Below are 27,301 nucleotides of genomic sequence, written 5' to 3'. Positions count from 1 at the left end.
TCCATCAGGAACGCGCGTGACCGCTCTGGAGGAAAAGCCTTTCAGCTTCCCCAGTAGTTTTTTTGCTGTGATTTTTTTTTTTTTTATAGTCGAGCTGGACGGCGGCAATTCCCCCGGCAGGTAAATCCGCGCAGCACATTGCACCGCGGCGTGGCTGCTGGGTTTAGGAGGCAGGCTCTAGACACGCTTATTAATGGCACGTTTCTACACCTTTTTTTTTTTTTTTGAAATTTCACCCAGACCGAAACCCTCCCACACGCGACGGCTGCTGCGGCGTTACTCTGCCGAGAGTACCAGGTACCTCCGTGAGCGAGGCAGCGGGGTGGGAGCCAAACGAGGTGTTGCAGATTCCTGTAAACACTAAAAAAGCAACGCCAAAAGCCGCCTTATCTACCTTCGGCGCTTCCCCGCTCGCCTCCTTTGATGCAAAAGGAATATTTGGCAGCGCTTGGCAGCGGCTCGTCGCGGTATCCAGCGTGATCTTGCTTCCCTTGCACTTCTTGCCCACCCACCTCCCCTGCGGGGCCGCAGCCCCATCCCGCGCTCCCAGCCGGGGCCGGCTTTCCCAGGGCTTGGAGCAGCGCCTTGCCCGGCAGCAGCGCCCGGTGCTGAGCGCTCACAACTTCAGATCTTGCTTTTTATGCACTAATTGGGGGAGAAACCCCTTCATACGCCTGTTTTAGCGAGGGCGATCCTGGCTAAGGCGGCTCTAACCTCTCATGCAGCTGGGTTCAGGGGGATGCCACTGGTATCCCCCACGCAAAGCTGCGGGAAGGACACAATCCCCTTGGTTAATTTAAAGGTGGTGGGTGGCAGCCCCCCCCCACGGCAGAGCAGGAACCCGCTCACCCGCCCCAAGGGTTTGCTAAAGCGAGTGTCACCTCCAGGGCAAAGGATGGCGCTGGCGCCCTGAGGACTCGGTGGGTCTTGGCAACAAACTCACCAAGTGGAAGAAAAAAAATGGGATTTCTTTCCTTTTCATTCACAAATCTTTTCATTTCTCTCAGCAGTTTCTCACCTAACCCCATTCCTGTGTGCTGGTCAAGTACCAGAACGTTGGAGGTTACTCAAAGTAGGATTCAAGTAAAGCATATATTCATTTATAAACTGGGCAGAGCGAGTTCTCTGCGAGAGAAAAGAGCTTCCACCTCGTACCGAAAAGAAGTTATTTGAGTGTGCACAACTCGGACGGCGGGGGAAGGATGAGGGGGGATGTGGAAGGTGCAGCTACACGGGGGATTGTGTGTGTCATTATTCTTTACTTAGACAGCACAAGATGGTTTTCTGATTGCGAGCATCAGGATTTTAGACTGCAAAGGATATTTCTCCCTCGGATTTTGTATTCTCCGATTGCTATGGGGTACTTTTTGCATTTTGTGAATGGAAGAGAGAAAATTGGCAAGAAAGGAAATTGATTGAGGAGAAGAAGAGCTGATAAATACACTGCGATGTCCATTTAAAAGCACAGACGGTCCCCTCCGCTCTCCTCCCCCCGCCTTCCGGATGGCTTTATCGTGTCCCGGCTCCTCAGATGGGAAACGGGCAAGTGAGGCATCGGCATCAGCATCGCTGCTCCGGCACGTCCCGGGCCCCACGGGATGCCCAGCGGAAAGTGCAGGAAAGGCAGCGTGTTCTGTCAGTACCCAAAAAGTCTGTCCCCAGGGAAAAGGCTTTCTCCCTCCCTGACGGAAGGACGGCAGAGCTGACGCCTCAGGCTTCCCAAAACCCCAACAACACCTCGGGCTCCCCAAAACCCTGCCCCGGCTGCTTCGCAGGCTGCAGGGAGCGAACCCAGCCCCGCACCGGCATCCCCGACCACCACACAGCGGATCTGGGGGCATTGGCGCACCCCCACGCAAAAATCCATGGGGAGACACGCTGCTTTCAGTAGGCGGGGTTGGAACACGTGAAATAAATCAGGTCACTTCACCGCCCTGCACAGGAAAAGATTGTAGGAGACCTGAGGTTTTTTTCTGAGTCTCTTCCAAAAGCAATCCTGAAGCGATCCCACCCGCGCGTCAGGGTTGTAAATGGGGCAGGGACACGCTGCCCGGCCGTGGGAAACCCGACAGGGCTGGAATTGGAGGCGGAAAAAGATGGGTCCTCGTTTACACATGCAGACATTGTCCGTTGGGGAATTTTCCTGGCTGTATTTGTGGCAGGGGGGGTTTCACTACCTGCAGGAAAGAACACGGACCGTCTGGGAAACACACACCCGCTCCCCACCCGCAACGCCCGAAGGTGTGTGTCCCACACACAGCGATGTGCTGTGGGCGACCCAGAGACCGGCCGGAGGCACGAGGGTTGGTTCCCTTCCTGGTTATGGGGGGGGGTGAAAAATAAAGATGCCACCAATATTCTCTTTTTAGATAAAACCCAGGTTCATTTACCCGCACCTTGATGTACTGGCGGGCACGGGCCTGTCCCTCCTGCCCACTTCTGTGAGGACTGGCACTTGCTGGGATGCCCCGCTTCACCCCAGGTGGTGTTTTACCTGCGCAGAAGAGCCCGGAGGACGAAGCCTGTACTCAGAATTGTGTCTGCAGAAGGTGGCTGGACACAGACCTGTGTCTGCAGCCACACAAACGTGTCCCACACACACACCTCGCACCCGCCTTGGCTCACTCGGCTGACTCAGCCCCTGGGGATGGAAGCCCTCGCTGCCAGCTTTTACATCCTGCTCCATCTTTGTGCTCTTCTGTGCCTCCCTTCTTCAGCATCCTGCCTGCAGCGGGGCACTGGCACGTTCACAGAGCGAGGAAGCAATTTCCTCATCAAAATATTACCAAATTACAACTGCCTGTGAGATTAAATCAATTACAAATGCTTATACACGAAAAAAAAAAAAAAGAGAGAAAGAAAAAAAAAGGAGAAAAAAAAAAAAAGACAACTGTGATGTCTCATTTGCTTATAAAGGCACTTGCTCCACAGATCTCTGACCTGTCTGGGTGCAAGAACCCAAGACGGGCAGAGCCGGAGCAGCGCTGCTTTGCGGCGCAGGGAGCAGTGCCCCTGGGAGCAGGGTGAGCCCTCACCCCGGGTCACAGAATCCCAGAATCCCAGACTGCCAGGGGTGGGAAGGGCCCTCTGGAGATGATCCAGTCCAACCCCCTGCCAGAGCAGGGTCACCCACAGCAGGTGGCACAGGAACGCCTCCAGGCGCGTTTGGAATGTCTCCAGAGACGGAGACTCCACCACCTCTCTGGGCAGCCTGTGCCAGGGCTCTGCCACCCTCACAGGAAAGTTCCTCCTCATGTTGAGGTGGAACTTCCCATGGTCAAGTTTGTGCCTGTTACCTCTTGTCCTGTCCCTGGGCACCACTGAAAAGAGCCTGGCCCCATCCTCCTGACACCCACCCTTTCCGTATTTATAAGCGTTGATAAGATCCCCCCTCAGTCATCTTTTTTCCAGACTGAAAAGAGCCAAATCCCTCAGCCTTTCTCCATGAGAGAGGTGTTCCAGTCCCCTCAGCATCTTGGTAGCCCTTTGCTGTCCCCTCTCCAGCAGTTCCCTGTCCTTCTGGAACCGGGGAGCCCAGCACTGGACACAGCACTCCAGATGTGGCCTCCCCAGGGCAGAGCAGAGGGGGAGGATGACCTCCCTCCACCTGCTGGCCACACTCTTCTTGATGCCCCCCAGGATGCCATTGGCCTTCTTGTCCACGAGGGCACATTGCTGGCCCATGGGCATCCTGTTGTCCCCCAGGACTCCCAGGTCTCTTTCTCTGGCTTGGCAGCACTTTCGGAGCGTAACAATGAGCCACCAGCACCACTCTGTCAGCCAGGACATACAATTACAAGGCTGCTTAATAGATCCTCGTTTGTCTCCGTTTTCAAACCAGGATTCACCCCCCGCAGCGAGCCACCGGCTCAGGTCACATAAAGACTTTTAACCCCATGGCCCGGCTCCGTCCCAAGCACTTCAGATTCCGATCCATGTGGATTTAAAGCGAGAAAAACAAACACTCCAAGCCTGAGCTGCGCATTTGCGGCACCACATCAGGTGGTGTCAGCGGCCCGCGGCAGGCGGGAATTACCGAAATGTACAGAAACGCCAGATGTCACGGGGTGAGACGGTATATTAAAGCCTATAAATATTCAAAATTATTTTTCCAGCGTACATTTGCGAGTCATAAAACGTGGAGCTCTAATGAATTTCAAATGCCGCATAAATGTTCAAATACAAGATTGTCTCTGTGCTTTCATAATGTTTTAACAATATATGTCTGGGTTGCATAAAGTTGGCATTTAACTTGCCAAGGTGTGACGAAAACCCCAGCCTTTTAACCAAAATGACTGCCTAAAAAGTAACGACCGCGTCTTCAACTTTTTTCAAGTGGGAATTTCTCTTGCTGTAGCGCAGGCCCAGGCGCTGTAAAGGGCTGCAGTGCGTTAGAGGCGTTCCAGCCGGGGCGAGAGAGCGGCTAACTTTTCCTCCAAGCCATTTTCGTCGAAAAGTACCCAAAGGTTTTGAGGGAGGAATCCCTCTGGGGTGATAAACTTCATCGGGCAAGCACCTCTGTGAAGGAAATGCAAAAAAAAAAAAACAAACCAAAACCAAAAATGGTGCCTGTTCCCCAGAATTTGAAATGTGGGATTTTCTTTTTTTTAATTATCGACCTTTCCCATCACAGGGGTGAGGTTTGTTACTAGGCAAACCGTCGCTCCCGGGGTCAGCGTAGCTCAAGAGCATCTTCCCAACCCTCTTCTGTGACTCCCCGACACACGCGTGTCCACGCAGTTCCTACCCTCCAATTTCCCCAATTTGGAAGATAAACCCCCTCATTTATGACTAAATCTCTCCTCCCCTTCCCAAATCACGGCATTTGAATGTCGTCTTAACCAACAGGATAAACCAATTGAACGGTTTAGTCCCAAAAGATACCGAACACCACTTCTCACTCTTTCCCTGTGTAAGCAGGCGCTTTTAGGCCGCCTCTCCAGTGTAATCTCCAGGTGCCATGAATTTATTTTAGGATTGTGAAGCAGGAACTACTCAGATGGCTGAAGAAACCGCCGCATTTTAAGATTCGACCTTAAGCCTGACCAGAACTAGTGCAAACTTGGATGGATGTAGCAATTCTCAAGCGGTTTCTATTTTCCTATGTTGCTTTTGCGCTTCCTCTTCTCGGAGCTGCATCACGTATTTTTGCAACAAGTTGTCCCAGGGACGGTCCAGGTTCTCGGAAAGGCAACTCCACAAACGTTATTTAGGAGATGGAGACGTACAGTCAGACTTTGCAGTGCATTTGGGAAAAGAAAAACAAAAACCAAACCTCTTTGGAAAGTTAACTCTAACATTGCAAAAGTATCGTATAATCACGAGCAGTGTTCTAATATTTGTTAATGAGAATTTTGATTTACAAATAGGTCTCCTACAGATCGTGGTCGTCTGATCTGAATTCCATCGTGAAAGTTACTCATATTTTAGGTCTGCTACAGACGACTACAGTTGTAACGCAACACAGCGTGGATGCACAGGGATGCGCGGTACTTGGAAAAGTACAGAAACACGACCCAAGCTCCAAAACCACAGAAAAATCCTTCCAAACAGGCTGGCAAAAACTTCGTGACACATTGAGCGTTGAGCGGCGTTAAATAGGAGTACAGAGGGGAGGAACCCCCGCGCAGAGCGACGGGAGCCGGGGCAGGGAAGGGATGGAAGAGCATGGCCAAGGAGGAGGCGGGAGACGGGCTGCCACGTTTAGAGTCGACGCGAACAGAGGTGTTAAAAGAAACAAACCCAAACAATTCTGTACAAAATGGCTGTGGGGGTTTTCCACATGTGTATGTTTAATGAACATATAATCATCTCCACTCTTCATCTTTGCCAAAACAGAAGAAAGGACAGTGCTTAAACCATTTTCTCCAAAATCTACGTTGGTTATAGAACACGCAAGCCTTTCCATATTTTCCCCTCAGCGCTTCACCATCTCTCTTGTAGCCGGGATAACGTTAACCAAAAGCTCCACAAAGACACCAAAGGGAGAGTCTGCCTTCACCGCCAGAAACACTCATGAAAAATATCACTGAGAAGAAAATTTCAAGCGCGCCTTAATAGACAGACCGAGCGGCATAAATGTATAGGGCTTATTTTAAAGAGACAGCCTTTATTTAAAGTACTTTGTTTGGTAGATCTTATAAAGTAAACATTACAATACTTTTTCACAAATATATTAAAATTGTTTAAATTTAAAAGGCAATTCCACTGGCTGATGGATATTTCTAAAGAAAAAAAAAATAATCCAAGAGAAAGAGGCAGCTCAACCGAAAGTAGATTTTAAACATTCTGTTTTGTCATTCCATCTCCTTTAAAAAAAAAAAAAAAAAAAAAAAAAAAGACTTTTTCACCCAGACTTCCTTTACAGCAATAAGGCAACTCCGGGAGATCTGAACGAGCTCCTTGGAGATTACAGATACTGTAACTGGCTGCTCCTCATGCCTTATGACACCCAAAGGTGCAAACTATCCATTAATCACAATCACATCTGTGCATTAAAATATAAAACTTAAATTACAGATTTTAAAAATATTACTAATAGACTTCCCTATCATAAAATGTTTTACATTTACAGTACTTGAACTATTTCAGTTCTGGGTTGATGAGGTTTAAGCAATTTACCACTGCGAGAGTTAGACTCCGGAGCTCACAAACAGCACAACCCAACCAGGGGCAGCAATAGTCGGTAGAGTCATAGTGCAAATCAAAATAAGGAGTGCAGAACCGCACCGGTTGTTTACAGTTCTAAAATATAAATGAACAAGACGATCTTATATCATACATGCAATAAATTATAGTAAGCGGTATGACAATGGGGCTGGGGCATCCTACAATTTTAGCTGGTGTACCAGAGTTGAAGCCTGTGAAAGATAGGACTCGGTAAACAAAACATTTCAAAGCTGTGTTGTCATAGCACTTGAACTATGCTTTCATGCTTTGTACTTCTGCTTCCCCGTCTCGCTGATCACACAGATATGCTGAAACAAAACAAAATATAAAGATCCTGTTAGAAAAGTGATGTAAGAGACCAACGGTTTACATATGCATTCAATAACGCACTTCTGAAAAAAATCCAAGCACGCTATACACGGTTCAGTATGAAAGAATCTTGTGATACTATTTATGTAGAACAACTTAAGCCATTTTTTTTGTCTAAAAGTCTCAACATTGCCTTCTTCCTCCTCCCTCTAATTATCCCACACAGTGTCCAGTATAAAGTTGGCGAGACCCAGATGAAGAAAGTGACCCCCTCTTAACTTCCAAGGTTTCTCTTCTCTTACTAACTAAGCAAATGCATTTATTTGTTGCAGGCATCTGGTGAGATAAGAAACTTCATATTACTTCAAAGTTGACAGGAGATGCGTAGCCTCCATTGTGCACGTAGCCAAATAAATTTTAGTTTCCTAAGAGCTCCAAAAGGCTGTCCTGCTGCTCTAGGGTTTGCTCTCCTCGTTGCATCACCAGTGGAACAGATCTGCACACGAGGCATGATTTACAGAGGAGGGAGAGCGACGTGAGGGGACTTCCCTTCCTTCCTCCTCCCTGGTTTTAAATGGACAAAAACATACGGGAGAAATTACTTACGTTCAAATCTCTAAAGTATTCATTGTAATCTAGGGCGTATCCCACAACAAATTTGTCTGGCACTTCAAATCCAACAACTGAAAAAGACCATAAGTCACCAGCATGTTAGAAAAGAACTTCCTAGAGTTCGTTAGACCTTTTTACAGAGGCAATCTGGAATTGTATCGCTATGTGTGCATCCTAACTCACTTTATTTCTTCTACTCAAGCACCCTCAGATTAACATTCAAGCTACTTTAAAATTTTAACTTACTTTGTTGATTTATTTCATCGACTAAAGCAAAATTAAATGGATGTGTTTATCGGTTCCCACGCAGCAGCGTGGTGCTAGCACGCAGTCTGCAGGAAATGAATGGAAGTACTTAAATCTACAGACACAGCATTATTATCAGAATGTAAAATTCCTTGAAAAAGTCCTGCAACTTTGTAAATACATACAAAAAAGAGCACTCCCTAGATGCCTGACGTGCCAGTGCAGCAGCAGTGGATCTGGGGAGGACAGGACATGTCACGCTCCCAGAATCACTGGAGAGGGAGCTGGGCCGGCGCCTGGGGCAGGGCTGCAGGAAGGGTACCCACAGGCGTAACGAGTTGGCAGGGTCAGTCGTCAGCTCCTTCAAAACTGTGGGCGCGCCAAGTCCCACAGGACTTTCTATGAAGGGCTGGGAGAGCGAGCACGGAACAACGCGAGTATCAGAACCATGGTTCTTGCAGGGAAACCAATCCTTCGCCTTTGAGTAACTGCCTGGTGGACTCCATCCTTGCGACTCGCAGGTATTGACCCACTATGTAGGAACATACTATCACTGCTAGAGCACGTCTTAGGTACTGAGTCTGTGATATAGAGAATAGTGAAGCGCAAAGAATTCTTTATGGAGTCACCTGCAAGTTTCAGAAACAGGTGTGGGTTTTTTTTTTTCCACCAAAATTTCCGAATTTGGTATGTTCGGTTGTGTTTTTTTCCTCCCAGAGAAGCTGCCTAGAAAGAGGACATCAGCTATTCCACAGATTGTCTAAGCAGCTCTAGCAGGACGGTTTGTGGGCGGTCAGGCGGTATCAGTCCAACCTGTCCACACACACTACAAAATGACCAAAAATATTAAATTATATACAATATAAGATTTCCAAATGGCTTTCTCCCCTTCATGCTAAAATGAAAGACTCCTGAGCACAGGAAAGCTGCGTGGCTTTTCCCTCCCTGGCTACAACCAGGGTCTGTAAGGGAAACAGGGAGAGAAATTGTACAATTCGAAGAAAAGGCTGTGTGCGCTTTTGGAAAAATTAAGGTGAAGTTTAGGGTCTGCTTGGCCTCACAACAGAGGGATAAAACAGAGGCCCAGCCATTACTGCCTTGCTGTCTCTTCTTTCAGAGCTCGCATGTCCCGCACCGAACAGGTTGTCTCTGTGGACAGATGGCAAAACAAGCCATCTGCTGCAAGATGCTCAAAAGGCAGAGCAGTAACCCAGCTAAGCTTATAATAAGATCTCAGGAATGAGGGGCATCCTTGACTGAGGGAAACACCTCAACTAAGCTTTAAGGCATTGAAAAATTTCAGTTCCAGAATATTGTACAAACTCAGAAAGGCGAAGGAAGAGGATTCTGTTGCTAAATTCACTCCGCTTCCATGGCCCAGCTAAACAGGAATTTGGCCTCTGGAACAGGGTTAAAACACATAGCCTTTCCCAAGGCAGGAGGAGTTGTCACTCTGGTGCCACTCTTTGCTGTGGATGCTGGTCCTTTCTTTACGGTCTTGGGACAGACAGGAGAAGACAAAAAGGGAGTAATTCAGATGCCTTGACATAACCGGTTTTGTGGCCAATTTGCCACTGTAAACTTTTATCAGACCTGCTACCCTATGCAGTCCTCCTTCGTTCCTGGGGACATCCAAATGGCATGAGGTGGTTAGGTTTAGACACCCAAATCACTCCCCAGAGCGTCAATGGGTAATCCAGCAGATTCTGCTGACAAAAACATCTGACGGCATGCAAGCTGGGAGAATTTGCACATGAAAAAGGTGTAACCTGGACCAAAATGTCAAAGTTTGCTTTTCATATAGTACAATGTTACAAAAAGTTAAGGAAAAAGAAAAAAAAAGGATCAGACCAAATCCAGATTAACCCTGTCAAAATACATTCAAAATATTTAAATTCCCTAAATAAGAGCAAAATCTATCCACAATCATTAGTGAAAACTTATTTGGAACATCCTTGGACTATGATCAAAGGGTACACAATACATTAACACACTTTTAAAAATGAATAATGGTTGTCAAAAAGTCACTTACAGTCTGGCCGATATCCCACACTTCGAGGAGTTCTTTTTACCAACAAACTGTCAAATAAAACCAATGTAAAACTGAAACAAGCAAAAGCACTGTATACAAATACAAGAGACTGTTTTGATGACAGACAAGCTGAATTTGGCCTAAACGCGCAAAACTGAAAGCACATCTACACGTATTTTAAACTATTCTTTTATTTGCAGGTGCAGCTGATCATAATGACAATATCAAAACTTCCTAGAGCCTAAAGGATAACTGATAGGTCTGCAAGAAAGAGGCAAGGAGATACTGATCCGGATGTATTTCATCGCGAAAAGTGACTTAATGAGGTTTTACGTGTGTTAGGAACTGCAGGTGCAATTTAGCTTACAGGTAAAGAGGCGACAACTTGGGATCTGGCCAGACCAACTGTGCTCTTTTCAAAAGCATTAGTATTACGAAGCAAAAGTTCAGCTGGTTAAATGCAACCTCAATTGCACTTGTGCAACACGCCCTCAACTCCTCTTCGCTGGCAGTGCTAATGACCCCCATAAAGAAAATGTAATTGGTTCTGAGGATCAAGCAACACAAACCAGCTCCACTTTTCCAGAATTAATAGTCAGAGGTGTAAAAACCACAGAGATACAGAGTTGGGTGTATTGTAGTAGAGAGAAATGCCTTGCCGGTTTGATTCACTCCTCATTCAGTTGAGCGCTTCTACCTCTTAGAAGACAACCCCACAGGCCTGATATTTATCTGTCTGAGACACAGAGACTTGGGCAGGGAAAGAAAAGGTGGTCGATGGCTGAACGTAAAGACAGAGGTCAGCATAACTCTACGCACGAAGCACAGAATTCCTTCCCGGATCCCCTCTGAAGGTGGGGCTTCATTCGTCAGTCACAGTTTCAATTTTTGACAGCTACCGAAACTTCTAGTTGTAAGACTTAATTTTTGAGAATTAGTGTAGGATTTGATCAAAGAAACCCCCGGAATCATATTAGGACTAGCTAACATCTCCCTGCTACAACGACTTAATTGTCAGAGAGAAAGAAAATTTAAAAACAAAAAAAGAGAGGGAGAGAGAGAGAAGAAAGAGAGGCAACTGAAGTAACTAAGAACGTTATACTTAAGACCACGTAGAATGATCATGTGTTATCTCCTCAGGTCTTTGGCAGACCCAAATTACTGCAACGGGTTTAAACAACAGGAAACTGGACTTTGCTCATACTGTATTATATTCACGATGTACACTGCAGTGTTAGCGCACTATTCAGTGACAAATACATAAAATTTGGCACACTAAATCAGGCCAGGGAGAAATCCTCAACAACCTCACCTTCAGCAGGTCACCTCCAGATTATCAGCAAGAAGAGCTATTCTCACACGTTTAACAACTGCTTTGACATTGTTATGGCAACACAACTGATTAGATATTACACACAGCTCTGCTTTATCTTTAATCCCCAGCAATCATTATCGTTTATTGTTATTGTATCCTTACTACAACCACAGCACAGCAGCGCCGAAGATGCAATTTAAAAAGAAGCAGGAATAATGTCAGTATTGGTCAATAATATAATATTATCCTCAATGTTTCTTGTTAGTTGTAAATTACCTAATTATAAAATGTTTTGAAACGAATTGATTAAAGATGTAACTAAGTAGAAAAGCCTGGAAGAGCATATGGCTGGGTGACTCTCACAGAATGACCTCTAAAGCTCAGCTGCACTATGCACACTATACAAACAGTAATGTTAGTGTGCAAACTAATTTAATTCTGCAATTAAAGAAGGCAAACTAAAAAATGGTCTCCATTGCACAGGTACATGACTGCAGCATACTGTAATTGCAGAGAGCGCAAGCAGAAACAAACATGTTTCGATAGATACTACATATAGGTTAAGTGACAACCACCAATTTTTTTATCTCCTTCCCTAGTAAAAGTCTACATTTATGAACTAAATTTGTGCTGCAAATACCTCTACCAACTTGAGAGGGTATTTTTGTTAAGTCCAAAAGGTTTAAACTCTTCCATATACTTCTAAACCTAACTCGGACACAAATCTTACCATCACGTGATAAGGCAAGACATGTACCAGGCATGCACAAGCTGTCCCGTTATGAAGCACTGAAATTCTTCCAGCAGTAAGGCTGAAAAGAGCAGTGCTTCCACCAGCCTAACGAATGTAGGTTCTCATAACAAGCAAAAGTGCTTTTGGAGTTTGAACAAATAGTAAGCTCCCACAGATCACATCATATATGACTCCTGCAGAAACGTCCCCTCCCGTTTCTCTTTCATGGAAATGTACTCTACACTACTTTTTTCTTTTTTTTTTTTTTTTTTAAACACTGTCTGTCATTGTTAAGGTAAAACACAGCACAAACAATCATTAAAAATTTACCTGGCTACTTTCACCATCTTTGGATTGTATTGCTTAAGTAGAGACAGCAACGTTTTCATTGTTTTACCAGTATCAATTATATCCTGAAAATAAAAAAAGCTCAAGTAAGAAAGAATATTAAACAAGTGAAGAGAGGCATTTTCAAGTTTCTACCACAGAAACTGCTTATTTGCAAGAGCATGACAACATGCCAAAATACTATTCATAATCAAATATAGGTGACGTGTAACACCATGTTGTGTTTACGTAACTATGCTCAGTAACGTGATCACGCACATTAACAATAGTTCTTAATTGTTGTGGATAACTATGACTTTGAAAGCGGTTACTAAACTATGACCTTCTTGGCTCCTTTTGGAGATGTTACGGCTTGTGCTCCTTGCAGCTATTAGACAAACAATGTTTAATTTGAATATGATAAGAGTAACATTAGTCTCACTGTTGAGCTCGGTTACAGAGACAGAAAGAAAAGTAAGATGGGAAAATAGTCAGAACGACCCATTATTGCAATTAAAGAAAAAGGAGAGTAATTTACATTACAGATCCAAGAAATAGCTGAAGAAATTGCATTGGGAATATCTAGGTGCAGTTCTAAAGTCTATACTCAAACACACTGAATTTTGACACACCATTTTATTCCCTGCGCATGTAAGCAGAAAAAAGAATACATGGCTTACAACCAAAGCATCAGAAACGGACTCCTCATTTGCACTGAAATAATCAGACAATCTTTAGAGGGACAGTCCTTCCCCTGGCCCGAAATCAAGCCTATCTGCAGGGAAGGAGGTAGATAACACAGAAGCAGCAGTGTCCTGGTTTCAGCTTATTTTCCCACGACTCCCAATTAAAATAAAAATCAAACAAAAAACTCAACAGGGCACCTGTCAGCAATACCATCTCTAACACTTAATGCTTTTAATCATGGTTATAAACTCAAGAAAAGTTAAAGGCATACAGATACATAGATAAAAACAAAAGTTGGTGAATAAACGTAAGTAGCTACTTCCATATTCCAAAATAAAAATAGAATCTATTACTGATTTTGTATTGAGTATCTGTTGATTGGAGGTGAATCTCCATTTTCTTCAGACTTTTTTGCGCATTAAAGGGATGCTGTATAGAAAAGCCTAGCGATGTTAAACCTACAATATATGTGCATTTTTATTGTTTGATAGTTAAAACGGTGATCGGTAAAAGGGTTCATATTAGATAGTGTATAAGTCAAGTCACTGGATAGATGATTCACTGAACAAATGAGAAACTAACCTAGTTAGCTGTCTGGGACTTTAAAGACATACATTCATCTGAAATGGAGCAGATACATAATTTAATGCATCTGCCTATCTGAAGCAAAATACACTTTGAAGGACACCACTGGTCACACAAACACTGCTGTATATGTACTATTTTGGTAGGAGTTTGGGAACTGAATGTGCTTCCTGTGGAATAATATAACTTTCTCAAATTAAAAAAAAAAACCCAACATACATAAAACCCGCCACATTTTATGAGAGGAAACATCCTTCCCTTTGGCTGCTGAATCACTGAATCAGTTGCCATAGCTGTTTCTTTGGTTTCAAACAAGGCACTTCCATTATTTGGAGCCTTAAGACATGATTAGATTGCACGTCCCTTTTTCCTGTCTCCTGCTGCTGCTTCCCTGCCCTGACACTGGCAATCTTAGTCAAGAACATCCTTTGCCAAACTTACTGAACACACATGACGCTGCCCATCAAGAACGAGGTGCGAAAGCAAGAATTAAGCAACAGCAGCTACCCAGAAATCAAACTGAGGTGTACTGTGCCTGGTATCATCCAAAGAACCACGACAAGACAGAAGAATAGGAATTTAGCAATTGCAATATGCTAATTACGAATTAGTGCTCTCTATGCCACGATTCTCTAAACAAATTATACACAGATGCGTTGGGCTTAGATCTGTTTTTCACATATTTTAGGATATTCCTATTAGGAACGTTTCTACTCCTGCAGTTTAATTTCCTAGTTGGCTGTTACAAACCCAGAACAATAATATGCTTAATAACAGTTTGTTTAAGCTATATTTTAATTAAAAAAAAAAAAAAGGGGTATTTTAGAATTGACACAATCCCTAAAAACTGAAAGCAAATACAAACAGTTTTACATGGGTATCTTCCATGTTAAATTTGGCAGTAGAATGAATTTGAGAATTCAAAACACAGATCATTTTAAATTCAGAGCCCACTTGCAAAATTCAGGCCTGGAAGCCTTGAAACCAGAAACTGTAGGTTTTCTAGTTTAAGAACAACTTTATTAGAACTCTTTTACCAGTCACACATTAGAACTTCAGAGTGAAACATAATACTTACTTCTACGATCAAAACATTCTGGTGGGAAGGAAAAAGAAAAGAAAAAAAGAAAAGAAAAATCCATTAACATCTAGAGAATATGCCATTTCTTATATATATTAATCTCTATAACTTATTAATTTTCATTGCAGTTAAATATTTGTACCAGCATGTATTTATGTTTACACATGTAACAGCGAATTCTACGTAGTTAACATTTCTGATGCGCCAGTAACAATTATCTGGCAATGAGATTCTGCTCAATGTCTCACGCTGAGTACAAAGTGGTCTTTAAATTATTTAGACTTTCAGGATTCTAGATATATGCAAGAGATCAAAACAGTCTACACAATTCGTATTCTTCCACAGCAAAGAGTGTCATAATATAGACACACACACAATGCTGTCACACCTACGTCCTTTATATCGAACTATTGAATTTATATCAACATACATGCCTTAAAGATTACCTATGTGTAAGGGGAAGGGGAAAGTCATGTGTTGTGACAGAGCAGAAGGCACTGATGCTTTAACCCCAGACATCCGGCTCAGCGATCTCCACAGAGTCACTGGAGAAAAGCTGGTTCCCAATTTACATTCTCTCATTTCCTTCTCTAGTCACTGCCTGTAACAGGAACCTCCGTCCCCATCCTGGGCTGCACATTACAGGTCTCGACAGCATGGATTCCCACCACTACTTCACCGAATCACCAATACAGCAAGTAAATAATACCACTCTCTTTCAAAGGTTGTTTGTAGTCAACAACCCACACCAGATTATTCTTCTCAGGCGCTGCAGAAAAACAAATCTCCTAAAACTTTGCTGATACTGAAGATGGTGAATAGGGTTTTTTTTGTTAAGTTCAGACTAAACTGATGGCTTTTGTGGGGCTTATCCGCTCTCCTAGTATACAGGGGTGAACATTTAAGTGAAACTCTTCCATTTTCATTTTTTAAAACTCTTATAATCTTCGCACGCTAAAAGAGCAGCCTTAAAACCACGCAGGTATGTGGGTTCTTCAGTGGTTTTGTTTGTTTGTTTGTTTTCAAACGTACAAAGGGCCGTACCTTTCCAGTCAAGGTCGAGAGGTCATCCCCACCAATGACTTTTATATCTCCAGTCGATTGATCGTTCTGAGAAAGAGGAAGGTGAGCATTAGCATTACCAGAATTAAAATAATGTTTTCTTTCAGTAAATATCAAAACTGCAAAGTACATAACCACTGAATGTTAATGCTTTCAGAAACATAGCACCAACAGCATCTATTAACTAAGAAATTAGAAGTGATCCAATTAAAAGATGGTACTTTAGACTAAAGACTGTTTGACGAGAGATCTGCATAAACACAGACACTGCTATATATGTGTATGTCACACACGTGACCGTTATATATACACATGTACCTAAAATGATATGATTTGCTACGCATTCCCTACAGAGATGGAAATAAGACAAAAAGCACTTCAGTTTCCAAGCTCCGTGCTGCTACAGAGCTGGTAATTTACATTTTAAACTTTAATGCTTTAGAAAGCCTTACTCTTTGAATAAGATTAAACAATCATAACAATAACAAGAATAGCCAACAAACAAGGCACAGATTAATATTTAGAAATATAAGCTACACAAATAGCCAGAAAAGCTTCTGTTTGCCTAGTTTACAACAAATATTAGTAACAATAAAATTACCTCTTACAGTAATTGAACAGCAACATAGGTACACCACCACTATACAGCATTTCACTTCAGTACAACTAAACTTTGATACAAATGTAAATGAAGCGTTCTATAAGAAAGTTAGACAGCTGCTAGGAGCGCTTCGCAGATCTTTGCAGTTTAGTTAAAGTCACTCAACCGACTTTAAACCTTGACGGGCTCTCACAGTTAGATGTGATATGCTTATTATTGTACTACTTACAGATGATGATACTACCCTACAATGCAATCATTTCAGTCAAAGGTTAATACCGCTTATCAAACTTTATTCTCATAACTCCTCACCACGTTATCTTCCTTTTAGAAAAATGATAGGATTTTGCTGCTGCAACATGAAGCCCGAGTGCGCTGCACAACTACGCAGACACGTAGCAAAACAGCAGTTCCTTCCCCAAACCCAGGAATGACAGAGGCAACGGAGAGGAGACCACAAGGGAACAGAGAGACAGCCACATACAGCTTCCTGTTTTTGCAGCCGCCTGAAGACGGATATTCCTGCTATATGGATTGTAGGCAAAAACTAAAAATGTTATCACAAAAAAGGCCAAGCAAATTATTTAGAGTCACACGCCAAGTACACAGCAAGTAACACTGGGATGATAGTAAAGAGAAAATGTATCAGAATCTTTTTGATAGTGGTGTCACCTTTCTAGCTCGAGGCACGTGAAAGCAGATAAGCCTAACAGATTCCTACAACACAACATAAAGAAATGCAAATTATTAGAAAAAGTATCTTTTCAGTTTTGCCCCACGTTTTCAAGAAAACATTAGTTTGAGTTATACCACTCTGAAATTACACCGAACTGCCATATTTCATTACTATAAGAAACATTCACTTTTGATAAATAGTCAACTGTTTCAGTGCTTCCATAACAGTGCAAACAATAACTAAACCCAACAGCATCCATGTCACTGTGCTGAAAAAGTCCATGACCAAAGATGTCCAAAATGATGGCTGCTTGACCTGGCAGGTATACACACTGCTACCGAATGCCTAGATACTGGCTAGATCAACCACAAAAATGTGCTTCAGTTAAGCACTGTATTCACAAAGCTAAAACACATTTCCTGTGTTCCCCCTATCTTAAAATTATCTTAAGTGACAGCTTCTTGAAGCTTTTCCTTGTTTATGTTACAGGATTCTCTTTTATCTATTCATACACTAATAGGGATTTCATCCTCCTTCCATGGAAGGATGTAAAAAACCCATCATTCCTTACAAAACAACGATGGAGAAAGATCTTAACAGCTATTTATTCCATTAAAATCACGTGCACAGGTGGCAGACTGGTACTTCTCGGTATATGCAGAAGATCAGATTCTTGATGATCTGTTTGGCTACAAAGCAATGCACCATACTCAGACAAGAACACCACAGAACTGTAGTAGGCTACGGTAAACCTTTGGATTATGCACATTAAAGTATGATGATCAGCAGAGAAAAAACAATCTAACCTACAGAAACTTTCCTTCTCCTTCCCAACAAACCCCTTACAAATTGCTACACTTCTTAATGCAAAACAAATCTTCGCTGGCAGATAAACCTGCATTCCTATGCAGGTACTGACCTCCTGAGCAATTAAAGGATAAAAAACAGTTAAAGAATTTCTGTCACCGGTTGTAACCAGATTTCCATTGGAAAGAACATTGTTTAATAATTAAGCAATGTTTTAATTGTCTTCAGGAGCATTATTTCTGATTTCAGTACTGGTAAGACTTTAATGCTTTGTGGTTTAACACATAAGAGTTTTACTGTTTAGATCTGTTTTCACTGCCTCCCCATTGTCACTGCTGAAAAACAATAATGCTTTACAAGATCGTAACTCCTGACCCAAGTGACTCCAAGATCACCTTTTAAAAAGGCATTTTAAGTTCCTTACAGTATTTGCTATAAGGCTTGGTTAACAGAGATCTTTCAGAATACTGCCGTGACCAGCCTAACCAGAGTTTACCATGGACTCCATTGCAAATCCCTGTTTTCCTCAGTGACAGTGCAACACATTCATTGTCTTTTGGCTGCCCTTCATGACTACATACGTAACGCTTGCTCATTTCCAAGTTTAAATGCAGGAGAGTGGTGAAAAGCCATTCTTCTTGTAGCACAAACTAAATAAACTATTTGTCAAGAATACTGAAATCTGGGTCTGTTCACAAACACTATCTTTCCATTTCTTAACAGCTTGCCAGATCATTAAAATTCATCTGTAAGGACTCGAAAAGCTGGAGTTATGAGCAAAGTTTAATCACAGCTTGATCATGTCAGTATTCTTGGAGAATTATTTTTGGGTGCAGAACAGTGTGAGCTTTGCACTGCAACACAAAAAAGCCCCATACGCTTGTAAATATTAAATGATCGGTTTGAAACAAGAATAGAACCTCAATTACATCAATTTCAAAACCATTACACAAGTTCAGCTGCTTTGTTTATGCGACCAGGGTATTTTTAACATCTTTTATCCGGTCTGTAAAGGCAGGCAGCATGATCTAGTAATCGCATCCAGAGGCAGTGACAGGAGAGCTAGCTCCACCATTACCATTTGCGATGGTTTTCACATCACTAACAACGCTGATCCCTCCATCTAGTAAAGCACAGATAAAAACTACAAAGCAGATTTAGCATTCTGACACTATTAACAACGGAAGACCTAGTCAATCTGTTACATACGTGTTCGTGCTAGGACAATCTTATCCCGTCTAACAAGTTATGCAATCTAAAGGACATAAGTCTGGATATTAATAACCACCTAAGAGAATCCACAGAAATGAAATGCTCGTAAATACTGTAGTGGAGGCATCAAGTAACAGCAGCTCCTCACTCATCTAGAACAAGAAAACATTCTTTTATAGACTTGGCTGACAAAACCAAAAACCCTGAAGCCAACACCTCAAGGAAAACATTCTAGTTAGACAGTTTTCTGTCTAAATTTCTCCGTGTTTCTCTTCATCTACTTGTTTTTGCTACAAAACCGTAATTTCCATAAAACTTATTTTGCTGCTCGCTCCCCTATTAATATCAAGGCACTGTAGTTCTGGGGAGTAAATGACAAAAGCAGCCGTAGTAAAGAAATGAACCAAGACATGCCTAACACACCAGTATGAGCAAAGAAAACACGTGGTTAATAAAGCAGCCTTGCTTTTTAACGGAGGGGTTTTTTTTCAGGTGTTTCAAACCATTTCTCCAATAGTTTTTTTCCAAATTAGTCAGAAAGCGGAGAGACTGAAAGGGTGTAGCCTTCATATTGTTTTTTAAACAAACCAAGTAAGTTATTGGAAGTGTCCCTTGAAGAAGGCAGAAGATACACAATTTCCTCACCAAAAAAAAAAAAAGGTGGGAGTTGTCATTTCCTATTCTTTAACATATTATCCTGTAATAAAGACATTCAGCTTTCTGTTGTGGCTTTTACAGGCAGAATATATGGGCATGTGGTGGCTTAGTGGTTACGTGGACCTGCAGCAGCAGCCTGAATCTTTTATTTCGGGCGGGGGGAGCAGAAAGAAAGGGTGTCAAGCAGCTCTCACCCACTGATTTAAATACAGTGTACAAGCACAGAGAGCGCCTTGTGAGACGCAACCAAAGGCTGGCAGGAACCTTTCTGCCCAGCCTTGCCTCCTCATTAAAGAGCACAGTTAAATTACTGCCTTGCATTCAGCAAACATGATTGTGGTTTCCAGGTAACCCCTGGACGGCCAGCCGTGTGTTTAATGCCTCGGGCAGCCAGGGCCTCTCGCCCTGCAGATGGACTTGACCAAAGCCCCACGCAGTTCCGGGCTTCGTTGTGAAATGTTAACAGATCGCTCAACAGAAATCATGAACCTATGAAGTTCTTTGACAGTCCAAACTAAGCCTGCAAATAACTCCATCTCTGGTTTCACAGTTTAATGAAAGGAAGGATGAGGCTGAGCTTCCAATTTTGTAATTTCTATTTTTTTCTACTGGAATAGGCACTCACCTACAACTGTGACACGCAGCTTATACTGCTGACTTGAATGCAAAATTACTGTGACAGAACTAACAGCATAACTTTACAAAACAATTTATTTAAACATCCTAAACTGAAATTTAAAAAATTAATTATTTCCATGCTACAGATGGTCTTATGGAACAAATCATAAACACCATCCTGAAAACGTGACAGTAGGCTATCGGTAAATCAGGAAACACAGGGTACTAACATACATCTGCCTCTTCCTTCGACCTGCACAACATAACCTCGTGCTTCCTTCTATAAAACCTACACCTTACCTCATGTTACAGAATGTTCAATTTCCCTATAAAATTAAATCCTGGTGTTCAGAATGACAATAAATTATTTTCCAAAAATGTAAACCCAATGCAACCTACGCCTAGTCTTGAAAAGGTAGTGCCATACTCAGTGGCCACTAATCATAAATCTACGTTTAAGAACCTAGTATTTCCTCAAGGCCAAATCCAACTCCTTGTGTTCACTGCTTGGTTGAGATGAGACAGGGAACTCGGGTATAACTGCTTTTGCAGCTTTCAAGTCTTCCTGTCCAATGAATGATGTCTAAGCCACATAAAAATTCCTAGAATTAATTTTTTGTAACCACACTTGCCGAAGAATCCTCTGCATTATTCTAGAGCCACAGCTTTAGAGACGGGGTAGTGGGCAGAGAGGAAATTGTTTAACAAGTAAAGGACATGGAAAGGGTCTCTCTGCTTTGCATAGGATTTTACTGGGCTGTGGAAATATCAAGGTCTAAAAGAAAACAGATGATATAATATGGTAGAGAAAGCTTAAATTAGCTTGTGACTCTTAACTCCCTTAAATATTTGTTTAATATTAGCACATTCTGGCAGTAACGATATTAAACCACCTCTGTTAATAATCTGAAGTCTATACAGTCAAGTTTATATAAAAATTGCACAGTATCACAGAGATACTTACACAATAACTCTTCAACCTAATGAAGTCGACAGTCATAGGGATTGATTTGTCACTGTTCCTGTTCAGTGCTTTGATGTAGTCTAATAAATCAGCAAAAAATTTATAGCCACCCTTGAGTACACAGAGTGCTACAATGTGGTGTCCTCCCATGCCCTTCATAATTTCTCGTGCCAGTCTCTCCGTCCTATACAAAACCAAGAAAGAGATAGCTGTCATAACACATTTCATTTGCGTGCTATAGCAGCAGCATTCTGTATCGCTAACAACAGCAGCAAACACATGCATCCAACTTGGAAATGACACTTTTCTCAGAAATATTTGCCTACCACTTCAGTCACCTTTACACATTATTGGTCAAGGAAGTTTTGCTTCTCAAGGTTAATCTGACAGTAGCTCTGCCAAATGCCTTTGTTTTCATACGTCACACTCAGTCAAAGCAAACCTTAACACCCTGAAGCTGTTTCACTGCGAGATACACGACACGAAGGTGTGTTTTCTCCTTCCAAAGACAGCTTCAGCTTCCACGAGAAGAGCAGTGTAAGCTAACACAACCAAAAAGGCAGTGGCCCTCACTGACTGAGGAGCAAGAAAATTCTCAAATTGTAAACTAAAGAGCTTATGTGTATTTGCCAAGCTAGAATGCCGGAAATTTGTCCTAACTGTAAAATACAATACCAACGGAGCAGAGCAAGAGAACACTGCCCCGTTTTTCTGCAATCATTGTTTCTAAATGTATGTTGTAATTTATTTTAGAAAGCATGGTATGTATTTATTGTGTGCCAGCTGACAGCAGGTTTCTCAGCGAAAGCCTACCATTATAAACGTTACATCAATTACTTAATGACATGTACTTTGTCCAATTTTTCCCTCTATATGGACTTGCAGTGCAAAGTTTTTACAATATTTTAAAAACATTTTATAGGAAAGTTTATTGTATCGAATCAAACAGCACCACGTGAAATCTAGGTGCATTCCTATCCAGAAGATCTCCAGGAAGATCCACCCAGCACCACTCTTAAATGGTTGTGTCTCTCCAACAACTCCTTCACTGAATCTGTTCATTCTCTTAAAGGGAATTAGCAACTATCAAAGTAAAGGAAAAATGCCTTGTAAGCTTATGCACCCATTTCTGATCACACAAGATAAAATTGCTACCGCACATCACAGATGTCAGCAACCACAGAAGTGACAGATTGATATTTCCAGAGGCTAATGCCTTTCCCAGAAGGTAGGAGAAAGCTAGATACTACTTACCTACCATACGAACATGAGAAAGTCTAAGATGATGTGATTAATAATTTACTTTTATTAATATCCTAAGGAAATTCAAGAGACTGTAATTATTTTCAGACTGAACTGGCACAACAAATAACATCTCTAATTAGGCTTTAAGAAGGTAAAACATCAAAGAAACACTGGAAAGAAAGTTGTAGATTGCTACATGCCACAAAATTTCACTTGAGAATTATGACAAATTTCCAAACAATAGCATAACAGCAAATATACAAACTCTTAGATGCCAAACAAGAAAGAAAGAGTTAATTAGCACTTGTACTTCTTAGTCTCTAATTAAATGTAATCTATTTAGACAGTCACCAGGCAGCAAAACTATCACTGGAAGATTGTTTATTCCAGCGTCATGGAATCAGCTGGAGCAGCGTACTGTCTGAAGTCAAACCAACCTGTCCATGATGAGCCCATGAGGAATATAGACTTTTTCCAAATCATCTGCGTAATGTTTAGGTATGCAGAACAAGTCCAGGTCGTAACCTTGTTCATCGTCACCAATCTGAAAAGGAAATAAGGTGAGATTTCTACAAAGCCTTATGGAAAGTCTGTAGTGAGAAACTGCAAGTCCTTTGCTGTATTCAGTAAACTATCAAACCCATCACACTCATCGGGATCACCTCACTTTCCCTCTCTGTAAAAACATTTGTCACACTGAACGCAGCACAAAGTGCAATGTAACAGAACCTACAGTTCACAGGAGTTGCTTGAAATACCGCATGAGCTGTTGCGCAGTACGATATGGGTAAGAAATTAAGTCCTAACAACATTCTGCTACATCAGAGAGCGCGAAAATGAAACTACTACACCTCAATTAATCTCTTTATTCCATTAAAAAAATCAAGGAGCTTTTTAACACCTTTGATTTTCCTAGTGTAATGCAAAACCTGCATTTGCAATTCAGCAAGCAGAGTTTTTGACATGGACACCTTCCAAATCGTCACAACACCAAGTAATGACAAAACGCACAGGCAGTTTTCAGGACAAGGCAAGTGAGCCAGCTGAGCATGACAAGTTACGGGGCTGCGAAGTAAGCCTTCTGCAGAGCGTGGGGGTTCGGGATCTTTCAGAATCTGAAAGGAAAGCCCTACTTCAGCAACCTGTTCCTCACAGGCAAACTCCCGGTGTAAAACAGCCTGCAATATTAGCAAGTGCATATTAATTAGGACAAGGGATTAGCATACGTATATAATTATCCGAAACACTGCTGAGGTTCAGGACACATCATCGCAACGGCATCAAAAATAGCCTCCCCGGAACCCCAACCCCGCTGCAACTCGAAAATGACAATATGCTTCTTAATAACTCCTCGCTCTTTTGGTTATGCAGCTGAACGTTACTATGTGTAAAATGAAGTTAAGAATTTCAGCGGGAAAACCAAAGCTTATTACTGACAGCTCACCAGGGCAGGCATTTTTAAGTATCCATTTTGGCTACCGCAGCCCTCACAGGACACAATCTGATTTCAGAGCCCAAGGAAGCGCTTACCTGGCCTGTGATCAGCCAACTGTTTACATGGTTTTTTGTTGTGTAACCCCCTAATAAGTATTTCACATTGGGAATTCCATGAGTATTTCACCCTCCTGTTCAAAAAAAATCCTGTATGAGCCACCCACGCACCCGGCTCAGGCATCGAGTCCCTGACCCAGCTCCCTGCAAGCCAGGGCAGGCTGTTATTTTAAGTAATAAGACATGTCCCTCCCAAAACACATGGTATTTTCCTGTGGTTCAGCCCCATCGTTACATGCAGCATGCCTACTAAACCTTCCCTTCTGCCTTCGGTAGGGAATGGGCCATTCCTAGAGATTTTATCAGGTTTTTTTTATTGACCGCAGGGATTTACGGCGGCAACCCTGCGGCCGCCACAGCTCTCAGGGATGTATCTCATAAACGCCCGGCACTGGCTTTAAAAAAATAATAAAAATTAATATATAAGAGCCTCAGCAGATACAGCGAAGATGCAAAAAAAAAAAACCAACAAACCCCAAACATCCCCAGAATGCTCTCCCTCCAAAAATACCTCCGAATTCGGAGGCTTAAGCGACTCGGACGGCGTTCCCGGCCCTCGCTGCCGCCCGCAGGGATGGAAGTTGTACCGGCCGCGCTCCCGCCCGCCGGGAACTTCTTCCCCTGCGCTGCTGAGGCGGCAGCTCCGGCTCCCCGCGCCGTCCTCCGCCTCTAAACCCTCCCGGGAGGCCTCCAGTGACCGCCAACCCCCCACACCCACCCCCCGGCAGGCCCAGCACCGCTCGGGGAATGGGAGGGCGCCCCGGGCCCGGCGCCGGGAGGCCGGGGCTCCCCTCAAGGTGACTCGGCGGGGCGGCGGCTCCCGCCGCTGAGGGATCCCCCCGCCCGCCGGCCCCGCTCCCTCACAGATCATCGGATCCGGGGGGACAGGCGGGACTCCCCCCTCCCCTCAGCCGGCGGCGGCATGGCGGGAGACGTCTACCCCTCAGGCGCCCGGCAGCTCCCGGCCCGGCGGGCAGGCTCCCCCGCGGGGGGAGGCCGCGGCAGCGGCGCCGGACTCACCACGATGCAGGGGCTGGGGGTCGCCATGGAGCGGGGCGGCCCGGCGGCGCGCGGCCCGGAGGAGAGGCGGCAGTGGCGGCGGCGTGCGGCCAGCAGGAGCGGGGAGGCGCCGCGCCCCGCCGCGGCCCCGGCGCCGCCTCCGCGCTGCCCGCCCTCAACATGGCCGCGGCGGCGCCACCGCCCTCTCCGGCGGCCGGAGGCCTGCAGCGGGCCGGGCGCGGAGCCGGGATGGGGACGGGGATGGGGCTGCGTGAACAACTGCCTGAATAAAGTCTCGGAGAGCCGCCCTCAGCCCCGGCGGCAGCGCTGCCCCGCAGGTACGAGTCCTCTCTCCCAGCCGGGGCGGTCCCCCTGCCCTTCCCTCGCTTAGGGCTGTCCCCATCCCAGCAGGGGTGCGGGTGTCTCCCCCATCCCATCCCGGGTCTTTAGAGTCGACGTCCCCCTCCCCCAGGGCGGTGCACGGATGTCCCCTGTCCCCTCACAGACCCCTCTCCCATCCCCAGGGGGGGAAAAGGTGTGTAATGGCTGTCGCCCTGAAAGCCAGGACGGGGATGCTCTTCCCACGGGTGTTCACGTCCTTGGTGTTGCCCAGCTCCTCTCCTCCATCACCAGGACACCACCACCACTCCTCCACCGTGGCTTTGTGCACCTCGAAGGAGCAAAGAAAAGGGACTGCCTGCATCACTTCGGGGCTTCCCGCGAATCACGGGATTTGGTGGAGCGTCTTTCTCCCCAGTTGTAGGAAATCCAACCCCCTGGTACGGGCAGCTGAGGGAAAATACACCTAAATTCCCATCAGACCAGCACATGCGGGTACTGGGCTGTTGGGGCACCGCCAGCCCTCGGGGCCCAGGCATGGCGGGGTCGCGTGCCTTGACCTTGGCATGCTAATGATGCTGGCAGCTTCATGTCAGGGCCATTGCGATAACCAGACCTCATGCTTCAGGGCTCCAGTTTGATCAGTTGCAGGGGACGGGTCCCTGCGTGAACAACTGCCTGAATAAAATGGGGGATTTTTCTTCTCTGCTTTCCCTTGCAGCTCTAGTGTGGTCACAGCTATCAAACAACCATCACTGGCATCGTACGTGGAACCCTGCACAGATGCTGCTCCAAAGTCCCCAACAGCAGAAGGACACGGAGCTATTGGAGCGGGGCCAGAGGAGACCACGGAGATGATCCAAGGGCTGGAGCCCCTCTGCTGTGAGGACAGGCTGAGAGAGTTGGGGGGGTTCAGCCTGGAGAAGAGAAGGCTCCGGGGAGACCTTCGAGCCCCTTCCAGCCCCTAAAGGGGCTCCAGGAAAGCTGGGGAGGGACTCTGGATCAGGGAGGGGAGCCATAGGATGAGGGGGAACGCTTTCAAACTGAAAGACGGGAGATTTAGATGAGATCTGAGGAAGAAATTCTTTGCTGTGAGGGCGGTGAGCCCCTGGCCCAGGTTGCCCAGAGAAGCTGTGGCTGCCCCATCCCTGGAGGGGTTCAAGGCCAGGCTGGACGGGGCTTGGAGCAACCTGGTCTGGTGGGAGGTGTCCCTGCCCAGGGCAGGGGGTGGCACTGGGTGCGCTTTAAGGTCCCTTCCAACCCAAACCATTCCATGATTCTATGATGTGTCAGAGCAGGGAACTGATTTAAAAGTAGGCCATAGTTGGTAATAACTGTGCCTTTTCCTTAGACAAAGACAGTGACAGGTGCTACTTTCCCAGGCACAAATGAAAAAGGATCCCCTGCACCCCCATCACAGATGGGGTGGACAGAAGATGCACTTTCCATTTGGTGTAAGATAAGGCTGAACTGCGCCTGCAGAAGCTATCCATATCTTTAATTGTCTGTGTCAAAAGACTGATAAATATTGGTATTTACCGGTATTTGATAAATCTTGGTATTAAATATTGGTAAAATAATAAGAAAGCATGTAAATGGCTGGATAGCTCCAGTGGTGTCAAATGGGAAGAAAACTCCTGTGTCAACTTTTCCTGTAAGTCTGGAGTTAAGGAAAATACACCAGTACAAATGAAAATTCATGGTTTCTTATATTCAACAATTATGTATCAGCTGAAGACTTTCCCCTTCTTTCTCTAAGGGGTGGAGACCAAGTTTTATCTTATGCTGCATAAGTACTTGGTGTCAAGAAAAGGATAATGATTCTTAAAAATAACTTTATTCATAAAGAGCTGCAGCAATCAACTCCCGGTATACATTTAACATTATTACTGTTGGCTCAGAAAACACGATGAAAATCAATGCAAGTGTTCCTTTGTATGAAACAACCAATTTAAGCAAATTTTAACCAAGCAA

At 44.2% G+C, this 27,301-nt stretch overlaps 1 protein-coding gene across 3 annotated transcripts; it reads right to left on the bottom strand.

Moving 5' to 3' along the window:
- Positions 1–5,750: 5,750 nt before the first annotated feature.
- On the bottom strand, positions 5,751–25,169 carry HPRT1 (hypoxanthine phosphoribosyltransferase 1). Of its 3 annotated transcripts, XM_074601808.1 has the most exons (10): positions 25,010–25,155; positions 23,969–24,063; positions 22,876–22,982; positions 21,194–21,377; positions 15,641–15,706; positions 14,594–14,611; positions 12,247–12,329; positions 9,869–9,915; positions 7,585–7,661; positions 5,751–6,977 (listed from the first exon to the last, which is right to left on the bottom strand). In XM_074601808.1, the coding sequence occupies exons 3-10, from the start codon at positions 22,881–22,883 to the stop codon at positions 6,930–6,932; spliced, it is 531 nt and encodes a 176-aa protein (XP_074457909.1). In that variant the 5' UTR covers positions 22,884–22,982; positions 23,969–24,063; positions 25,010–25,155; the 3' UTR covers positions 5,751–6,929. The 3 variants fall into 3 exon arrangements, with proteins under 3 accessions (XP_074457909.1, XP_074457908.1, XP_074457910.1); XM_074601807.1 differs by lacking the exon at positions 23,969–24,063 and having other exon boundaries at positions 25,010–25,169; XM_074601809.1 differs by lacking the exons at positions 23,969–24,063; positions 25,010–25,155 and adding an exon at positions 24,501–24,903 and having other exon boundaries at positions 6,084–6,977.
- Positions 25,170–27,301: the final 2,132 nt, after the last annotated feature.

Source organism: Larus michahellis, chromosome 9 (assembly GCF_964199755.1).
Source record: "Larus michahellis chromosome 9, bLarMic1.1, whole genome shotgun sequence".
NCBI classification, from domain to species: Eukaryota; Metazoa; Chordata; class Aves; order Charadriiformes; family Laridae; genus Larus; species Larus michahellis.
Note: the sequence above shows the minus strand (reverse complement) of the source record. Positions and strands in the feature narration are given on the sequence as shown.